This window comes from Tarenaya hassleriana, unplaced genomic scaffold, assembly GCF_000463585.1.
Source record: "Tarenaya hassleriana unplaced genomic scaffold, ASM46358v1 Cleome47, whole genome shotgun sequence".
NCBI classification, from domain to species: domain Eukaryota; kingdom Viridiplantae; phylum Streptophyta; class Magnoliopsida; order Brassicales; family Cleomaceae; genus Tarenaya; species Tarenaya hassleriana.
The window spans coordinates 49,481-62,865 of record NW_010967396.1 but is presented as its reverse complement, the minus strand read 5'-3'; the positions used below and the strand labels follow the sequence as shown (position 1 = coordinate 62,865).

Sequence of the window (13,385 nt, the reverse complement as noted above, 5' to 3'; positions counted from 1 at the left end):
CTTTCCCTATAAATAAATTATGTAGTTGGTTAGAAATTTAATTAATATAACTTGCTTAATTAGATGACTAATAGGTTTAAGAGAGAGAAAATAACCGAGAGTTAATTCCAATATTCATTCGTTAGGTGGTTTCCAAATAATTATGACCAAACATGTATTTCAAACTCGAGTACTTTAAACTAAAAAAAGAAATGAATAAGGACTTTCGTCCCATGTGCTGTCTAATGTCTTCGACCACAAAATTTATTTTTGTCTTTACGAGAAAATATCTTCGTGTTAAATAAAAATTTCATTTATACAAAAAAAAATAAAGAATTTCCAAGTACGATTCACGCGTTAAGTTTCTTGAAAATTTCCATTGTTTTTCCTCTTGTTTTCCCCCTTAGCTTTCTCCTGCTATATAAAGAATTTATGAAGGGTTTTCAATGGTAATAATTGAGACATAACTGATCATAACATGACTCCAAGCTTTGATCTCAGTGACATGGACACTGGCATGGAGGTTCTCGACAACTTGACGAGGAATGTGAGGCAAGTACAAGACGATATATTACAAGGCATCCTAACTCGAAACATGGAAACTGAATACCTTCGACGTTTCATCCATGGCGGACTGGACAAAGAGCTCTTCAAGAAGAATGTGCCCATCGTCAGCTACGAGGACGTTCAGCCTTATATCGAGCGTGTAGCCAACGGAGAGCCTTCAGACATCATTTCAGCCCGACCCATTACCGGTTTCTTGCTGAGGTAATGTCTCCGAATTCTAGGGTTTTTTTTCCTCAGATCTTGGAGTCAGTTTTGTCATCAATGGCTGTTCTTGTAGTTCCGGAACTTCGGGAGGTGCCCAGAAGATGATGCCTTGGAACAACAAGTACTTGGATAACTTAACGTTCATCTACGATCTTCGCATGCTTGTTATTAGCAAGTAAGCACACCATAATTTTCACACGCTCTTAACTATTTCATTTGTTAATTTACAACTGCCCTGAAACCCTAGCTCTTCTTCTTCTTCTTCTTCTTCTTGTAGGCATCTTGATGGATTGAAGGAAGGAAAAGGGATGATGTTTCTATTCACTAAACTGGACGTCACTTCCCCATGTGGTTTACCAGCTAGGGTTGCAACTAGCAGCTACTTCCAGAGTGCTTATTTCAAGAACCGGCCATCGAACTGGTATTACTGTTACACAAGCCCGGATGACGTCATCTTGTGTCCGGACAACAAGCAGAGTTTGTATTGTCATATGCTCTGTGGCCTCGTCCAAAGGGACGAGGTTGTAAGGGTCGGCTCCGTCTTTGCTTCTGTCCTGGTCAGAGCTATCAAGTTTCTTGAAGATAACTGGAAGGAATTATGTTCGAACATTCGATTAGGTCATGCCAGCGAGTGGATCACTGATCCCGGCTGCAGAAATTCCGTCTCGTCGATCCTTAAAGGCCCTCGCCCCGAGTTAGCAGATGCAATAGAAGAAGAATGCAACAAAGGGTCGTGGAAATGTATAGTCACAAGGTTGTGGCCAAAGACCAAATTCATCGAAACTGTTGTTTCGGGTTCGATGGAACAATACATTCCGGCGTTGGAGTTTTACTGCAACGGATTGCCTCTCGTTTCAACTACTTATGGTTCTTCCGAGACTACGTTCGGGATAAATCTCGATCCTCTTTGCAAACCTCGAGACATATCTTACACGTTCATGCCGAACATGTCGTACTTTGAGTTCATCCCGGTGGAGGGAAGCGACGATGAGGTCGTAGACCTTCCGGACGTGAAACTCGGGTGCTGCTATGAACCTGTGGTCACAAATTTCTCCGGTAAGTTACCCTATTCACAAATATACGACATATATCAAACAAAACATCTCATTTCGAGAAAACGTTCAACGAATATCGCGATTTTTTTATTTCAGGTTTATACAGAATGAGGGTCGGAGATATAGTACTCGTGACGGGTTTCCACAACAATGCACCTCAATTCAAATTCGTACGGAGAGAAAACGTCGTCCTAACAATCGATACCGAGAAAACGAACGAGGAAGATCTCTTCAAAGCGGTGACTCGGGCAAAACTCATTATCGAGTATTCGGATCTCATGCTGATGGACTTCACCAGTTACGCCGACACCTCCACTATTCCGGGCCATTACGTTCTTTACTGGGAGATCAAGGCCAGAAACAAAGACGGTGCCGAGAATCTCGACGACGAAACACTCTCCGAGTGCTGTTTTCTAGTTGAAGAATCGCTCGACGTTTACTACCGATCTTGCCGGAGCAAAGACAGATCCATCGGAGCCCTCGAGATAAGGGTTGTCCGAAAGGGAACGTTCGATTCTCTCATGGATTTTTTCATCTCGCAGGGCTCTTCGATCGGCCAATACAAGACGCCGAGATGCGTAAAATCTGCCAAAGCCTTGGAGATATTAGAGATGAACGTGACCGCTAGATTCTTTAGCAAGAAATGCCCTTCTTGTGAATCTTAAGCCATTATTATAATGTTTTGAGTTTTCCCTTAAATAAAAATTATCTTGATCTATGTATTATTGGGGTTTTAATAAGCTTGGCATGAAATTATCTTGTTTACATTTTTTTTTTTTAATGAAATTATCTTATTGACTATGAAACTCGCATGACAGGACGGAACAGAGCATGCTCTGTTCCCGCGTTGGTAAGTGCAAAGATCACGGCTTGTTAGTTTCAACAGACGCTGTCTCTCTGTTCCATGTCTTGAATTACCAAAACCTGCGGAAAAAAGTTCCTCCAAGGCTTTGTCTGAAATCCGCCTCAGACGTCCCGCTTGACCTGCGAGTTGACTCGGAACAAACTCATTCTGAAGTCAATCTTGAAGACGGAGAAAAGAAATATAAACGTGGCTGTAGGTGAATATAAAGCAATTAGCGATACAATGTTAATTAAAAATTCAAATATTAATTGTGTCGAATATCTCGTATATTATTTGTTTTCATTGTATTTGTATTCTATGTTTATTTATTTCGATAATTTTCTATAGATATATAAGTTATTTTCATTATAAAAAATATATATATACACCAAAAAAAATAGCTATCAATTTTATTAATTAATAAATTTAATATTATAAAAATAACAAAAACTAAAAAAATTAGAATTATTAATGATAATAATTATAAAACTGTACGATAAAATATAATGTTAAACAGTTATTAAATATTATATTATTAAAATATAATAACAAATTAATTTTTTTAAAATTGTGGATCCCACCAAATCGTGGACCCCTGGATCACACATGCACCTGTTTGTTTGTTTTATGGCTCAGCATTGACAACAATAAGCATTTGCTAACCATTTGCTATGTATTATTCGTTGACCACTTTACTCGTTACTCTTGGTTATACCCTTTCAAACAAAAGTTCCAAGTTCGGGAAACATTTATTTGCTTCAAAAATCTCGTTGAGTCTCAATTCTCGGCAAAGATCATTTCCTTATACTCCGATAACGGTGGTGAATACATTGCCTTGCGTTCCTTTCTTGCCTCTCACGGCATTTCTCACTATACTACTCCCCCGCATACTCCCGAGCATAATGGCATTTCGGAACGTAAACATCGATATGTGGTTGAAACGGGTCTCTCCCTTCTTCATCATGCGTCTCTTCCGTTGTCTTTTTGGTCGTTTGCATTTACAACGGCAATATATCTTATCAATCGTCTACCTACACCAAACCTTTCCATGTCCTCTCCCTTCTCGGTCCTCTTTGGTGATACTCCTAACTACACCAAACTTCGGTCTTTTGGTTGTCTTTGTTATCCTTGGATTCGACCTTACGCATCTCACAAACTTGATTCCAAGTCTACTCCGTGTATCTTTCTTGGTTACTCATCATCTCAAAGTGCGTTCCTTTGTTTTGATTTCCTTCAATCCCGTCTTTTTGTATCGCGTCATGTTGTTTTTCATGAGGATTTATTTCCTTATGCTAATCTCTCTCGGTTCACGTCTTCCCCTTCTCTCGAGTCCGAGTCCCCTATGTTTTCTGGTCCGCCGGTTTCTCCGGCACATTCCTATGTCTCACCTGCCATTCAGCCATGTTCGACACTGCCCCTCAGCTTGGATCCTTCTCCGCCGTCAGACCTCCCTGAGCAGGCTCCCTCGGTGACGCATCCCTTGGTCGCCTCGAGTCCAGTAGCTCCGATGATGCCTGTTCCTTCTTTTCCAAGCAACCGACATCCCATGCAAACTCGAGGGAAGAACAACATATCGAAGCCGATTTCTAAGCTGACATTATCTGCGTCTTTGTTGGATTCTAACAGGGAACCGACGTCAGCAACTCAAGCGTTAAAGGATCCCCGATGGCGCTTGGCTATGAGTGATGAGTTTAATGCGCTCGTCCGCAATGGAACTTGGGAGCTTGTTCCCTCGACGACTGCAATGAATATTGTTGGTTGCAAATGGGTGTTTCGGATCAAGACTAATCCGGATGGTTCTTTGGATCGTTACAAGGCTCGTCGTCTTGTCGCGAAAGGTTTTCACCAACGTCCGGGCATTGATTTTCATGAGACGTTTAGCCCGGTTGTGAAGCCGCCGACCATTCGTCTAGTCTTGAGCCTTGCGGTCACCAATGGGTGGACAATTCGCCAACTTGATGTAAACAATGCTTTTCTTCAAGGCAGTCTCTCGGATGAGGTGTATATGTCTTAACCTCCCGGGTTTGTTGATAAGGATCGACCGGATTTTGTCTGCAAACTTCGCAAAGCTATATATGGACTCAAACAAGCTCCTAGAGCATGGTATTCGGAGCTTCGTAACTTTCTTCTGGCTAATGATTTCATCAACTCGATGGCGGATACTTCACTTTTTATTCTTCGGGCCAAAGAGTTTCACCTCTTTGTTCTTGTGTATGTTGATGATCTCATTGTCACAGGCAGTTGTCCCAACCGTATTCAAGAGTTTATCACTTCGCTGGCAGCTCGATTCTCTCTCAAGGATCTTGGACTTCTCTCATTTTTCCTCGGCATTGAAGCGTCGCGGTCGGCCAAAGGACTCTTCCTTTGCCAGTGCAAGTATATCTCCGATCTTTTACACCGCAACAACATGCATGATGCGAAGGCCGTCTCCACTCCGATGGCTTCTACCTCTCGGCTTACACTCAAGTCCGGTACTCCTCTTTCGGACCCTTCGGATTTTCGCACATTGGTTGGGAGCCTGCAATACTTGTCCCTCACAAGACCCGATATCAGCTTTGCAGTAAATAAGTTGTCTCAGTTCATGCACGCTCCGACAGATCTTAATTCATTGGATGGCAGTGAAACGCGTTCTCCGCTATCTCTCTGGCACTCGGACGACGGGTATTTTTCTCTCGGCTCTCAATACTCCTACTCTTCATGCCTTTAGTGATGCAGATTGGGCTGGTGACCCTGGAGATTTCAAGTCCACCGGAGCGTTTGTAGTGTATCTTGGTAAACATCCTATATCTTGGTCCTCGAAGAAGCTCTCGGTCACTCTCGATCCTCCACCGAAGCCGAGTACAGGTCAGTAGCCAACACGTCGGCCGAACTCTGTTGGTTAGCCTCCTTGCTTCGTGAACTCGGAGTCACTTCCTCAACCACTCCGACTATTTATTGTGATAATATTGGCGCTACGTATCTAAGTGCCAATCCGGTCTTCCATTCTCGCATGAAACACTTGGCATTGGATTATCTCTTTGTTCGTGGTCAAGTGGAATCTGGTTCTCTTCGAGTTCTGCATGTTAGCTCGCGGGATCAACTTGCAAACGTTCTTACCAAACCGCTTCCCCGGAATTCATTTCACGATCTCATTGCCAAGATCGGCATCACCTCCGGTGCTCCGACTTGAGGGGGCGTATTGGAGATATTCTTGTGATTGTAATCTAATCTCATATTAGGAATATTTCCTATATTGTAGGATCTAACTGTTAGGCGTATATCTCCCTTGTACCTACATATATGTGTAATCTATAATCATAATAAAACAAGCAATTCAATCAACCTATAACAAAACCTTGTCTTAATACCAAAAATGGCCACGTAATGGATAATATTGTAATATCGACCAACGCCCAAACCACCTTGTCTCCCACTTATTTTTATCAAAGACCCGTCATTTTATTTTCGTTTTTCCTTCCTTGAATTATTGAAGCCATAATTGTTCATCATATTAAAAAAAAAAAAGCTAGAGATGTTATCCACTTTTATGGTGAACGAGTGGTTGTAACCGGTTGAAAAGGTTTGAGATGTTATTGTTTCATTTCATGTCTCATGTTACACGTGGAGAAAATTATAATTAAAAATATCTTTATGGATGTAATTGAGTTAAAGATCTAGTTAACTAAACTAAATACAAAAAAAATAGAGATATTTTTTTGATAATCCTAAAGTTTATCACGTTTTTGGTCAAACTAAATCTTACACGGAAAAAAAATTAGAGATGTTGATTAGCAAACGTATATATCAACTGCCAGATTTTCATGTGTAGCCCTCGCGACAAATATAAAGAAGCGGCACACCGATCACACAACACACAAGGAGAAACGTACATATACGTACGTACGTGTACGACAACTATCGATCTACTACTGACCATAAAATAAAGTAAAAAAATTCAACACGTGGGCTCGCGGCTCTGTCGGCACCATAACAGCTGTTTTTCACCCCCCCAAAAAAAAACTACAGCTGTTTTACGTGGAGATAAGAAATGGAATTATACGCAATGGATCGGAGAAAGGGAATATTACAAAAACAATGAGAAATTTAACTTTTTTAAATTATTTATTTATCAAAATTATGTCATTTAATCTTAAAGTCTGAAAATCTAGGTTAAATGGAGCATACGATTATGTTATTTATGTAGAGATTATGTTTTATTTAGAATTTAAGAAAAAATAACATTTAATTGCCAAAAACAATTACAATATAAAGTTTTAATTCATCATTTTCTTTTGTCCCTTTATTTTGGATTGTTTTGGGAGACAATACATTTATGATTTATCAGTATTAGAAGACAATTTATTTCACATACATCCAAGAAGAAAAAAACAGAATAATAAATTTAGAAATATTTTTAATTGTATTTTTTGATGAGTCAGTAGACAAAATAAAAAAAAAAGACAAAAAAAATCATGGAGATTCACGTTCATTTCAATATTGTATTGTACGCCCTTGTCGATTATTTGGACAGAGAAAGAGATACGTGAGCTGTCTGAATTACTGAACAATCATTTGCTTTGCCGCATTAAAAGTTTGTTCTAATCCTTTTACACACACACCCACGCACGCCAATAATAATCGATGCTAAACTCGAGATAATTCGAGATACGCAAATAGAAATGAGTACAAGCTTTGATCTCGGCGACGAAGAAGCCGGCATGAAGGTTCTTGAGGATTTAACGAAGAACGTGAAGCAGATGCAAGACAACATATTACAAGACATCCTCACTTGTAATGCGAACACTGAGTACCTTCGAGGTTTCCTCAAGGGTCGGACCGACAAGGATCTGTTCAAGAAGAACGTCCCGGTGGTGAACTACAAGGACGTTCGGCCTCATATCGAACGTGTCGCGAATGGAGAGCCATGCGATGTCATTTCTTCAAGACCCATTACTCAGTTCCTCCTAAGGTAACTATGAATTCAATTCCTTGGGCCGTCGAATCCTAGATCTACTAATTAAATGTATGTTTTTCTTTTGGGCACTTTGAACTGTTTGTTGCTTGTAGTTCCGGGACTTCAGGAGGAGTACAAAAGATGATGCCTTGCAACGACAAATTGTCGGCGAACTTCGCATTCACCAATGATATGCGCATGCTCGTTACAAGCAGGTATGGTACGGATATTTCAACTGTTGTCATTCTTGAGTGTCTATTTCGTATTTTACAAGAATTGCGGAATAATACCTCGTGTTCTTCATTGAACAAATCAATATACATGTATGTGTGTATATATATATTATTAGGAATTATAGAGAATTATGAAAATTTAGAGTTAACTATTAGAGGTTAATGTCTCAACAGGACTAGTTTATAGTTTTTTTAGCGAGATTATGTCTCTCTCTCTCTCTCTCTCTATATATATATATATTATTTTGTTGAATGAATAATATAAGATTTTATTCCACAAATCTTGACATATATACTTCGGACCGAAATAAGAAAAAATTAAAAGTACATCCATATTCACGATGAGAATTGAGGCAAAGATCGATCACCATGGAAATGGTTTCTCCCTTCTTGTCTTTTTTTTTTTCTAGGGAAGTGGACGGTGCAGAAAATGGAAAAGGGATGATGTTTTTCTTCATTAAGCCAGAGATCAAAACGCCGTGTGGTTTGCCGGCTAGGGCTGCCACGACCAGCTACCTCAAGAGCGACCACTTCAAGAACCGACCGTCGAACTGGTACTATTCCTACACGAGCCCAGATGACGTCATCTTGTGTCCGGACAACAAGCAGAGCCTGTACTGCCATTTGCTTTGCGGCCTTGTCCAAAGAGACGAAGTTGTGAGGGTCGGTTCCTTCTATGCTTCCGTCGTGGTGAGAGCGATCAAGTTTCTCGAAGATTTCTGGACGGAGCTGTGTTCGAACATTCGGTTAGGTCAAATCAGCGACTGGATCACTGACTTGGACTGCAAGAAATCCGTCTATCCTATCCTCGGAGGGCCTCGTCCCGAACTGGCCGACGAGATCGAACAGATCTGCAGCCAAAAGTCGTCGTGGGAAGGTATACTCACACGACTCTGGCCGAAAACCAAATATATCGAAACTATTATTACGGGTTCGATGGCGCAGTACGTCCCGACACTGAAGTTCTACAGTAATGATGATATGCCTCTCGTCTCGACGGTTTATGGCTCGTCCGAAACTATATTCGGTATAAATCTCGATCCTCTCTGCAAACCTGAAGACGTATCGTACATGCTCATGCCCAACATGTTGCACTACGAGTTCAAACCTATGGACGGAAACCTCGCCGACGACGAAAAGATCGTCGACCTTGCCGACGTAAAACTCGGATGCAGCTATGAACCATTGATCACAACTTCATCTGGTGAGTTTTAAATTACGCATCTCTTTCAACAAAATTTCCTTTTTTTCTAATGATAGATTCTTATCTTCAGGCTTATATAGATTGAGAGTGGGAGATGTCCTAAATGTGACCGGTTTCCGCAACGATGCACCTCTGTTTCGATTCGTACGAAGAGAAAACGTGGTTTTAAGCGTCGATATGGAGAAAACGAACGAAGAAGAACTCTTCAATGCGGTGAACAAGGCAAAGCCTTTACTCGAATCTTTGGGTCTGATGCTTATAGACTTCGCCAGCTATGCCGAGACATCGGCTATTCCTGGTCACTACGTTCTTTACTGGGAACTCGGGGGTAAAAACAAAGAGGGTAAACCTCCGATCGATCCCAAAGTACTGGAAGAGTGCTGTTTCGCAGTGGAGGAATCGCTTGGCGACGTGTACAAGAGATGCCGGAGTAAGGACAGGTCTGCCGGAGCTCTTGAGATAAGGGTTGTCCTGAACGGCGCGTTCGATTCTCTGATGGATTTCTTCGTCTCGCAAGGTGCTTCCATTGGTCAGTACAAGACTCCGAGATGCATAAAATGTGCAAAGGCGTTAGAGGTGATGGAGAAGAGAGTCGTTGCGAGGTTCTTTAGCAAGAAATGCCCTTCTTACGAGCTTCGTCTCTAACGTCTATCTTCTCCGTACACATCTTGTCCGAAACATGGTACTTTATGACATGTGATTAATGTTTATCTGGATTTGATCTTTAAACCTAGAAACATGTTGTGCCAATCTCTGATCAATTTAAAATAATGACATGTATATAATATATATATATATATATATATATACACATTGAACGGATAATTATTCAGTTTTTTCAGATGCAATAATTCTTATTCCATCCGATCCAAGCCCAAAACATTCTTATCATAATAACCTGGTCTGCTCGGATAATGGGTTAGACGGACTAAGCTTGTGGCCCGTTTGTATTTTTTAAAATAACAGCTTATCTTAATACATATAAAAATTGATTTTTTTTTTAATATAAACTTTTTGTAGACAATAGGAAATCTGAAGTTTGACCTGACCCTAAAAAAATTAATAAAAAATAAAAAAAAAAAAAATTTGAAAAAACAAATTTAACCGGCTCGTCCGAACCCAAATCCGAAGTATATAGAATTGAGTTTCGGGTTTGGTGATTTAGATCTAAAAAAAATCAGATCGATTATAGTCCGAATCTAAAACCTTCGGACTAAGTGCGGATTCAGATCTACTCAGACCGTTCCGAATAACATCCCTCCATAAAATCTAGAGCCGTATCGTAAAAATGCATATGCAAGTGGAGCAAGGGTACGGGGCCCCACAATTTGATGGGCCCCACATTTAAAAAAAGAATTTTAAATACTAATAATTTGTAATTACATTTATTAATATAAATATAATAAATAATTAAAATTATATTTAACATAAAGTTTCGTAATTATTATCATCAATATTTATAATTTTTGAGTTATGTTTGTGACTTTTTAACATTTAATTTATCAATTAATATAATTAAAAAATTTATTTAATATTTTTATAAAAAAATAAAAAATTATTTTGTACAGGCCCTCCGAATCCAATCCATCGGGACGGCTCTGATAAAATCACATACATGTATGTATATATATAGTATATAGATGAAAGATGCATTTTATATGCGTAATCCTGACGCCTCGTTGTCAGGTGATGAAATATTCCGATATCACACCCTGAAAATTTTGTCCCTAGAAATAGTTATATATATATATATATATATATATATATATATATTGTCGTGTAGCATGTGAAAAATCAACATAATGGTTAGTGGATACACTATTTGATGTGCAATCCCAAAGTGAAAGGGACGCAGCTCAAATCTGTAGTCACTCTCGTACCCTAATAAGACCAAAACCTATGTAGCGAGAGAGATCAAACATGTATCTCATATCCCTACTTTGTCATCAATCATTAGCCCTTCTTAATGTATCTTACGCGTCAATGGTTTAAATTGATTGATATAAACAATTATCTATATGCGAAACTAAATCCCGAATCTATAAAATTGTACGTACATCCAATTAAAAATACAGTGTAGCTACTTTAGAGAAGTAATCTTTTGGATCAATACCTATAATATATTATAGATCAATACCTAAAATATAATGATTTACAAAAAAAGGTGTGAGGTGTAGCCATGATTAAGCTCTGGTGAAGGAAAGAACAGAGAAGCTGATGGTAAAGGAGAAGTCACTTTCAAAGAGCGTCTTCCAGAAGGCTCGGTGCCAATCCGAAGGGTAAGGCCAAAACGCAGAGTTCAATCTAAGGGCATTTTAGTCAGAAATGGGATAAAGTCGTTATGGTTGTTTTTTCTCAGAATCAACTTATAAGCTGGGTTGTTTCAGCATTCTCAGTGGTCATTCTTTACACAATCTTTCGTTCTTGTAATTCTCAGAGAGTTGTAGACACGAAAATAGTGAATTGGGCTCGGGACGAACATGTTCTGGATCGAGACGTAAGACACCTAAACTGGGTGATCTGAACTCGTTAATTCCCGTGTGTTCTTTCGTACTTTTTATATTCGAGTGAGGAGTGATTGGTTCGAGTCGAAGAAATCAAAGGAGGCTAGAATCGGAGATCAATCCGGTACAACTGGTATCAGAGTCTGGTTGGGAAACACCAGGGATCGATCAATCGCAAAGGTAAATTCTGCAATCAAAGAAATCTGGGTAAAATGATGAACTGCAAATTCGAAGTAGAAAAATACGATGGAAAAGGAGATTTCTCGTTGTGGAAAGACAAGATCATAGCTAGTCTAGAGATCTTGCGGCTTCACGACATGTTAAGAGAGGATTACGATTTGGCAGAACCAAAAGATACTAAAGAAAGCACAGAATCAGATTCGGAATCAAAAGGAGTCAAGTCAGAGACTCAAAAAATATCGGGTCAAGCAAAGAAAGAGGCTGCTACAGGCCAGGAAACCAGATATGAGAGGAGTAGAAGAGTAAGAAATCTTATTCTCCTATGTTTGTCTGATCAAATCATGCGAAAGGTCAGACATGAAAATACAATGGCTGGTATCTGGAAAGCACTGGAGGAGGAATTTCTGCACAAATCTCTTCTGAACAAGATGCATTTGAAGCAGAGATTGATAGGTTTCAAAATGGATACATCAAAATCCACAGAAGATAATGTGGACGTCTTCAAGAAGTTAGTAAGCGACTTGGCAAACCTAAAAATTGATGTACCAGAAGAAGATCAGGTACTCATATTGCTTAACTCTTTGCCTGACCAATATGACCAACTCAAGGATACTTTGAAGTATAGTCGGCGTGAAATTATAACTTTGGAGGAAATAACAAGTGCTGCATATTCAAAGGAACTTGAGTTAGCAGCAAAAGGTGGGAAAGCTAGTGCAGAGGGACTTATTGTCAGAGGTAGAAGTAGAACTGAGAAAAGGTCTACTGAAGAACAAAGAAAAAGAAAAAAGAGTCGATCAAAGTCTAAAGGAAAATCTGATTCAGACTGTTGGTTCTGTGGTAAAGAAGGACATTTCAAGAGGGACTGCATGACAAGCAAGAAACACTTCGAAAGTAAGACAAAGAGTGATGGAGAAGCAGCTGCAGTCGCTGACACATTACTCGATACTGAATGCTTCAGCATTTCAGATCAAGATCCCCAAAATCAATGGATCTTGGACTCTGGATGTACCTTTCATATGTCACCAAGAAAGGAGCGGTTTGAGCAGCTGAAACTTCAACAAAATGGAAGGGTTCTGATGGGAAACAATGTCACTTGTGAAATAAGGGGCATCGGGAATATTAGGATAAGAACACATGACAGGGTTGTGAAGGTGCTCAAAGAGGTCAGATACATTCCAGACCTAAAACAAAACCTCATTTCCTTAGGGTCGCTGGACAGACAAGGATATCAGTACAAAGCACAAGGAGGAAAATTGAAGGTGGTAAAGGGCTCATTGGTGGTAATGTTAGGAAATCTAGAGAAAGGACTTTACGTGTTGAATGGAGAAACGGTAATTGGTCAGGTTCAGAGTAATGAATAAGTTTTGGATGAGACATTATTGTGGCACAGAAGGATGGGACATGTAAGTTCTAATGGAATGGAACTCATGGCCAAGAGAGGTCTGTTTAAGAAAGCAAAGATCAAAAAACTGGAAATCTGCGAAGAATGTGTTATGGGTAAAACTCACAGGCTGAGTTTCGGTACTGGGAAGCATACTTCAAAAGGTGTCTTGGAGTATATCCACGCAGATCTTTGGGGCTCTTCAAACGTAACACCTTCTCTCTCAAAAGCACAATACTTCTTATCCATTATTGATGACTATTCCAGGAAAGTTTGGATTTACTTTCTTAAATCCAAAGAC

The 13,385-nt window shown here is 39.7% G+C and overlaps 3 protein-coding genes across 3 annotated transcripts; all 3 read left to right on the top strand.

Moving 5' to 3' along the window:
- The first annotated feature begins 330 nt into the window (after window positions 1-330).
- LOC104825462 (4-substituted benzoates-glutamate ligase GH3.12-like) lies at window positions 331-2,570 on the top strand. The gene is made up of 4 exons (XM_010557785.1): window positions 331-747; window positions 824-925; window positions 1,028-1,806; window positions 1,902-2,570. The coding sequence occupies exons 1-4, from the start codon at window positions 458-460 to the stop codon at window positions 2,468-2,470; spliced, it is 1,740 nt and encodes a 579-aa protein (XP_010556087.1). The 5' UTR covers window positions 331-457; the 3' UTR covers window positions 2,471-2,570.
- A 2,231-nt stretch (window positions 2,571-4,801) lies between these two features.
- LOC109117180 (uncharacterized mitochondrial protein AtMg00810-like) lies at window positions 4,802-5,818 on the top strand. Its single transcript, XM_019203967.1, has 3 exons — window positions 4,802-5,120; window positions 5,365-5,493; window positions 5,682-5,818. Exons 1-3 carry the CDS (start codon window positions 4,802-4,804, stop codon window positions 5,816-5,818), a joined length of 585 nt encoding a protein of 194 aa, XP_019059512.1.
- A 1,361-nt stretch (window positions 5,819-7,179) lies between these two features.
- LOC104825461 (4-substituted benzoates-glutamate ligase GH3.12-like) lies at window positions 7,180-9,790 on the top strand. Its single transcript, XM_010557784.2, has 4 exons — window positions 7,180-7,597; window positions 7,696-7,797; window positions 8,226-9,019; window positions 9,090-9,790. Exons 1-4 carry the CDS (start codon window positions 7,308-7,310, stop codon window positions 9,662-9,664), a joined length of 1,761 nt encoding a protein of 586 aa, XP_010556086.1. The 5' UTR covers window positions 7,180-7,307; the 3' UTR covers window positions 9,665-9,790.
- The last annotated feature ends 3,595 nt before the right edge of the window (window positions 9,791-13,385 follow it).

Excerpts from the sequence above, each read along its gene's own strand:
- LOC104825462 (XM_010557785.1), top strand. The coding sequence starts at position 458 with ATGACTCCAAGCTTTGATCTCAGTGACATGGACACTGGCATGGAGGTT. Across the intron at positions 748-823 it reads ATTACCGGTTTCTTGCTGAG|TTCCGGAACTTCGGGAGGTG; the intron begins GTAATGTCTCCG and ends CTGTTCTTGTAG. Across the intron at positions 926-1,027 it reads CGCATGCTTGTTATTAGCAA|GCATCTTGATGGATTGAAGG; the intron begins GTAAGCACACCA and ends TTCTTCTTGTAG.
- LOC104825461 (XM_010557784.2), top strand. The coding sequence starts at position 7,308 with ATGAGTACAAGCTTTGATCTCGGCGACGAAGAAGCCGGCATGAAGGTT. Across the intron at positions 7,598-7,695 it reads ATTACTCAGTTCCTCCTAAG|TTCCGGGACTTCAGGAGGAG; the intron begins GTAACTATGAAT and ends TGTTGCTTGTAG. Across the intron at positions 7,798-8,225 it reads CGCATGCTCGTTACAAGCAG|GGAAGTGGACGGTGCAGAAA; the intron begins GTATGGTACGGA and ends TTTTTTTTCTAG.
- LOC109117180 (XM_019203967.1), top strand. The coding sequence starts at position 4,802 with ATGGCGGATACTTCACTTTTTATTCTTCGGGCCAAAGAGTTTCACCTC. Across the intron at positions 5,121-5,364 it reads TCGGCTTACACTCAAGTCCG|ATTGGGCTGGTGACCCTGGA; the intron begins GTACTCCTCTTT and ends TTAGTGATGCAG. Across the intron at positions 5,494-5,681 it reads TCCACCGAAGCCGAGTACAG|TGGAATCTGGTTCTCTTCGA; the intron begins GTCAGTAGCCAA and ends TTCGTGGTCAAG.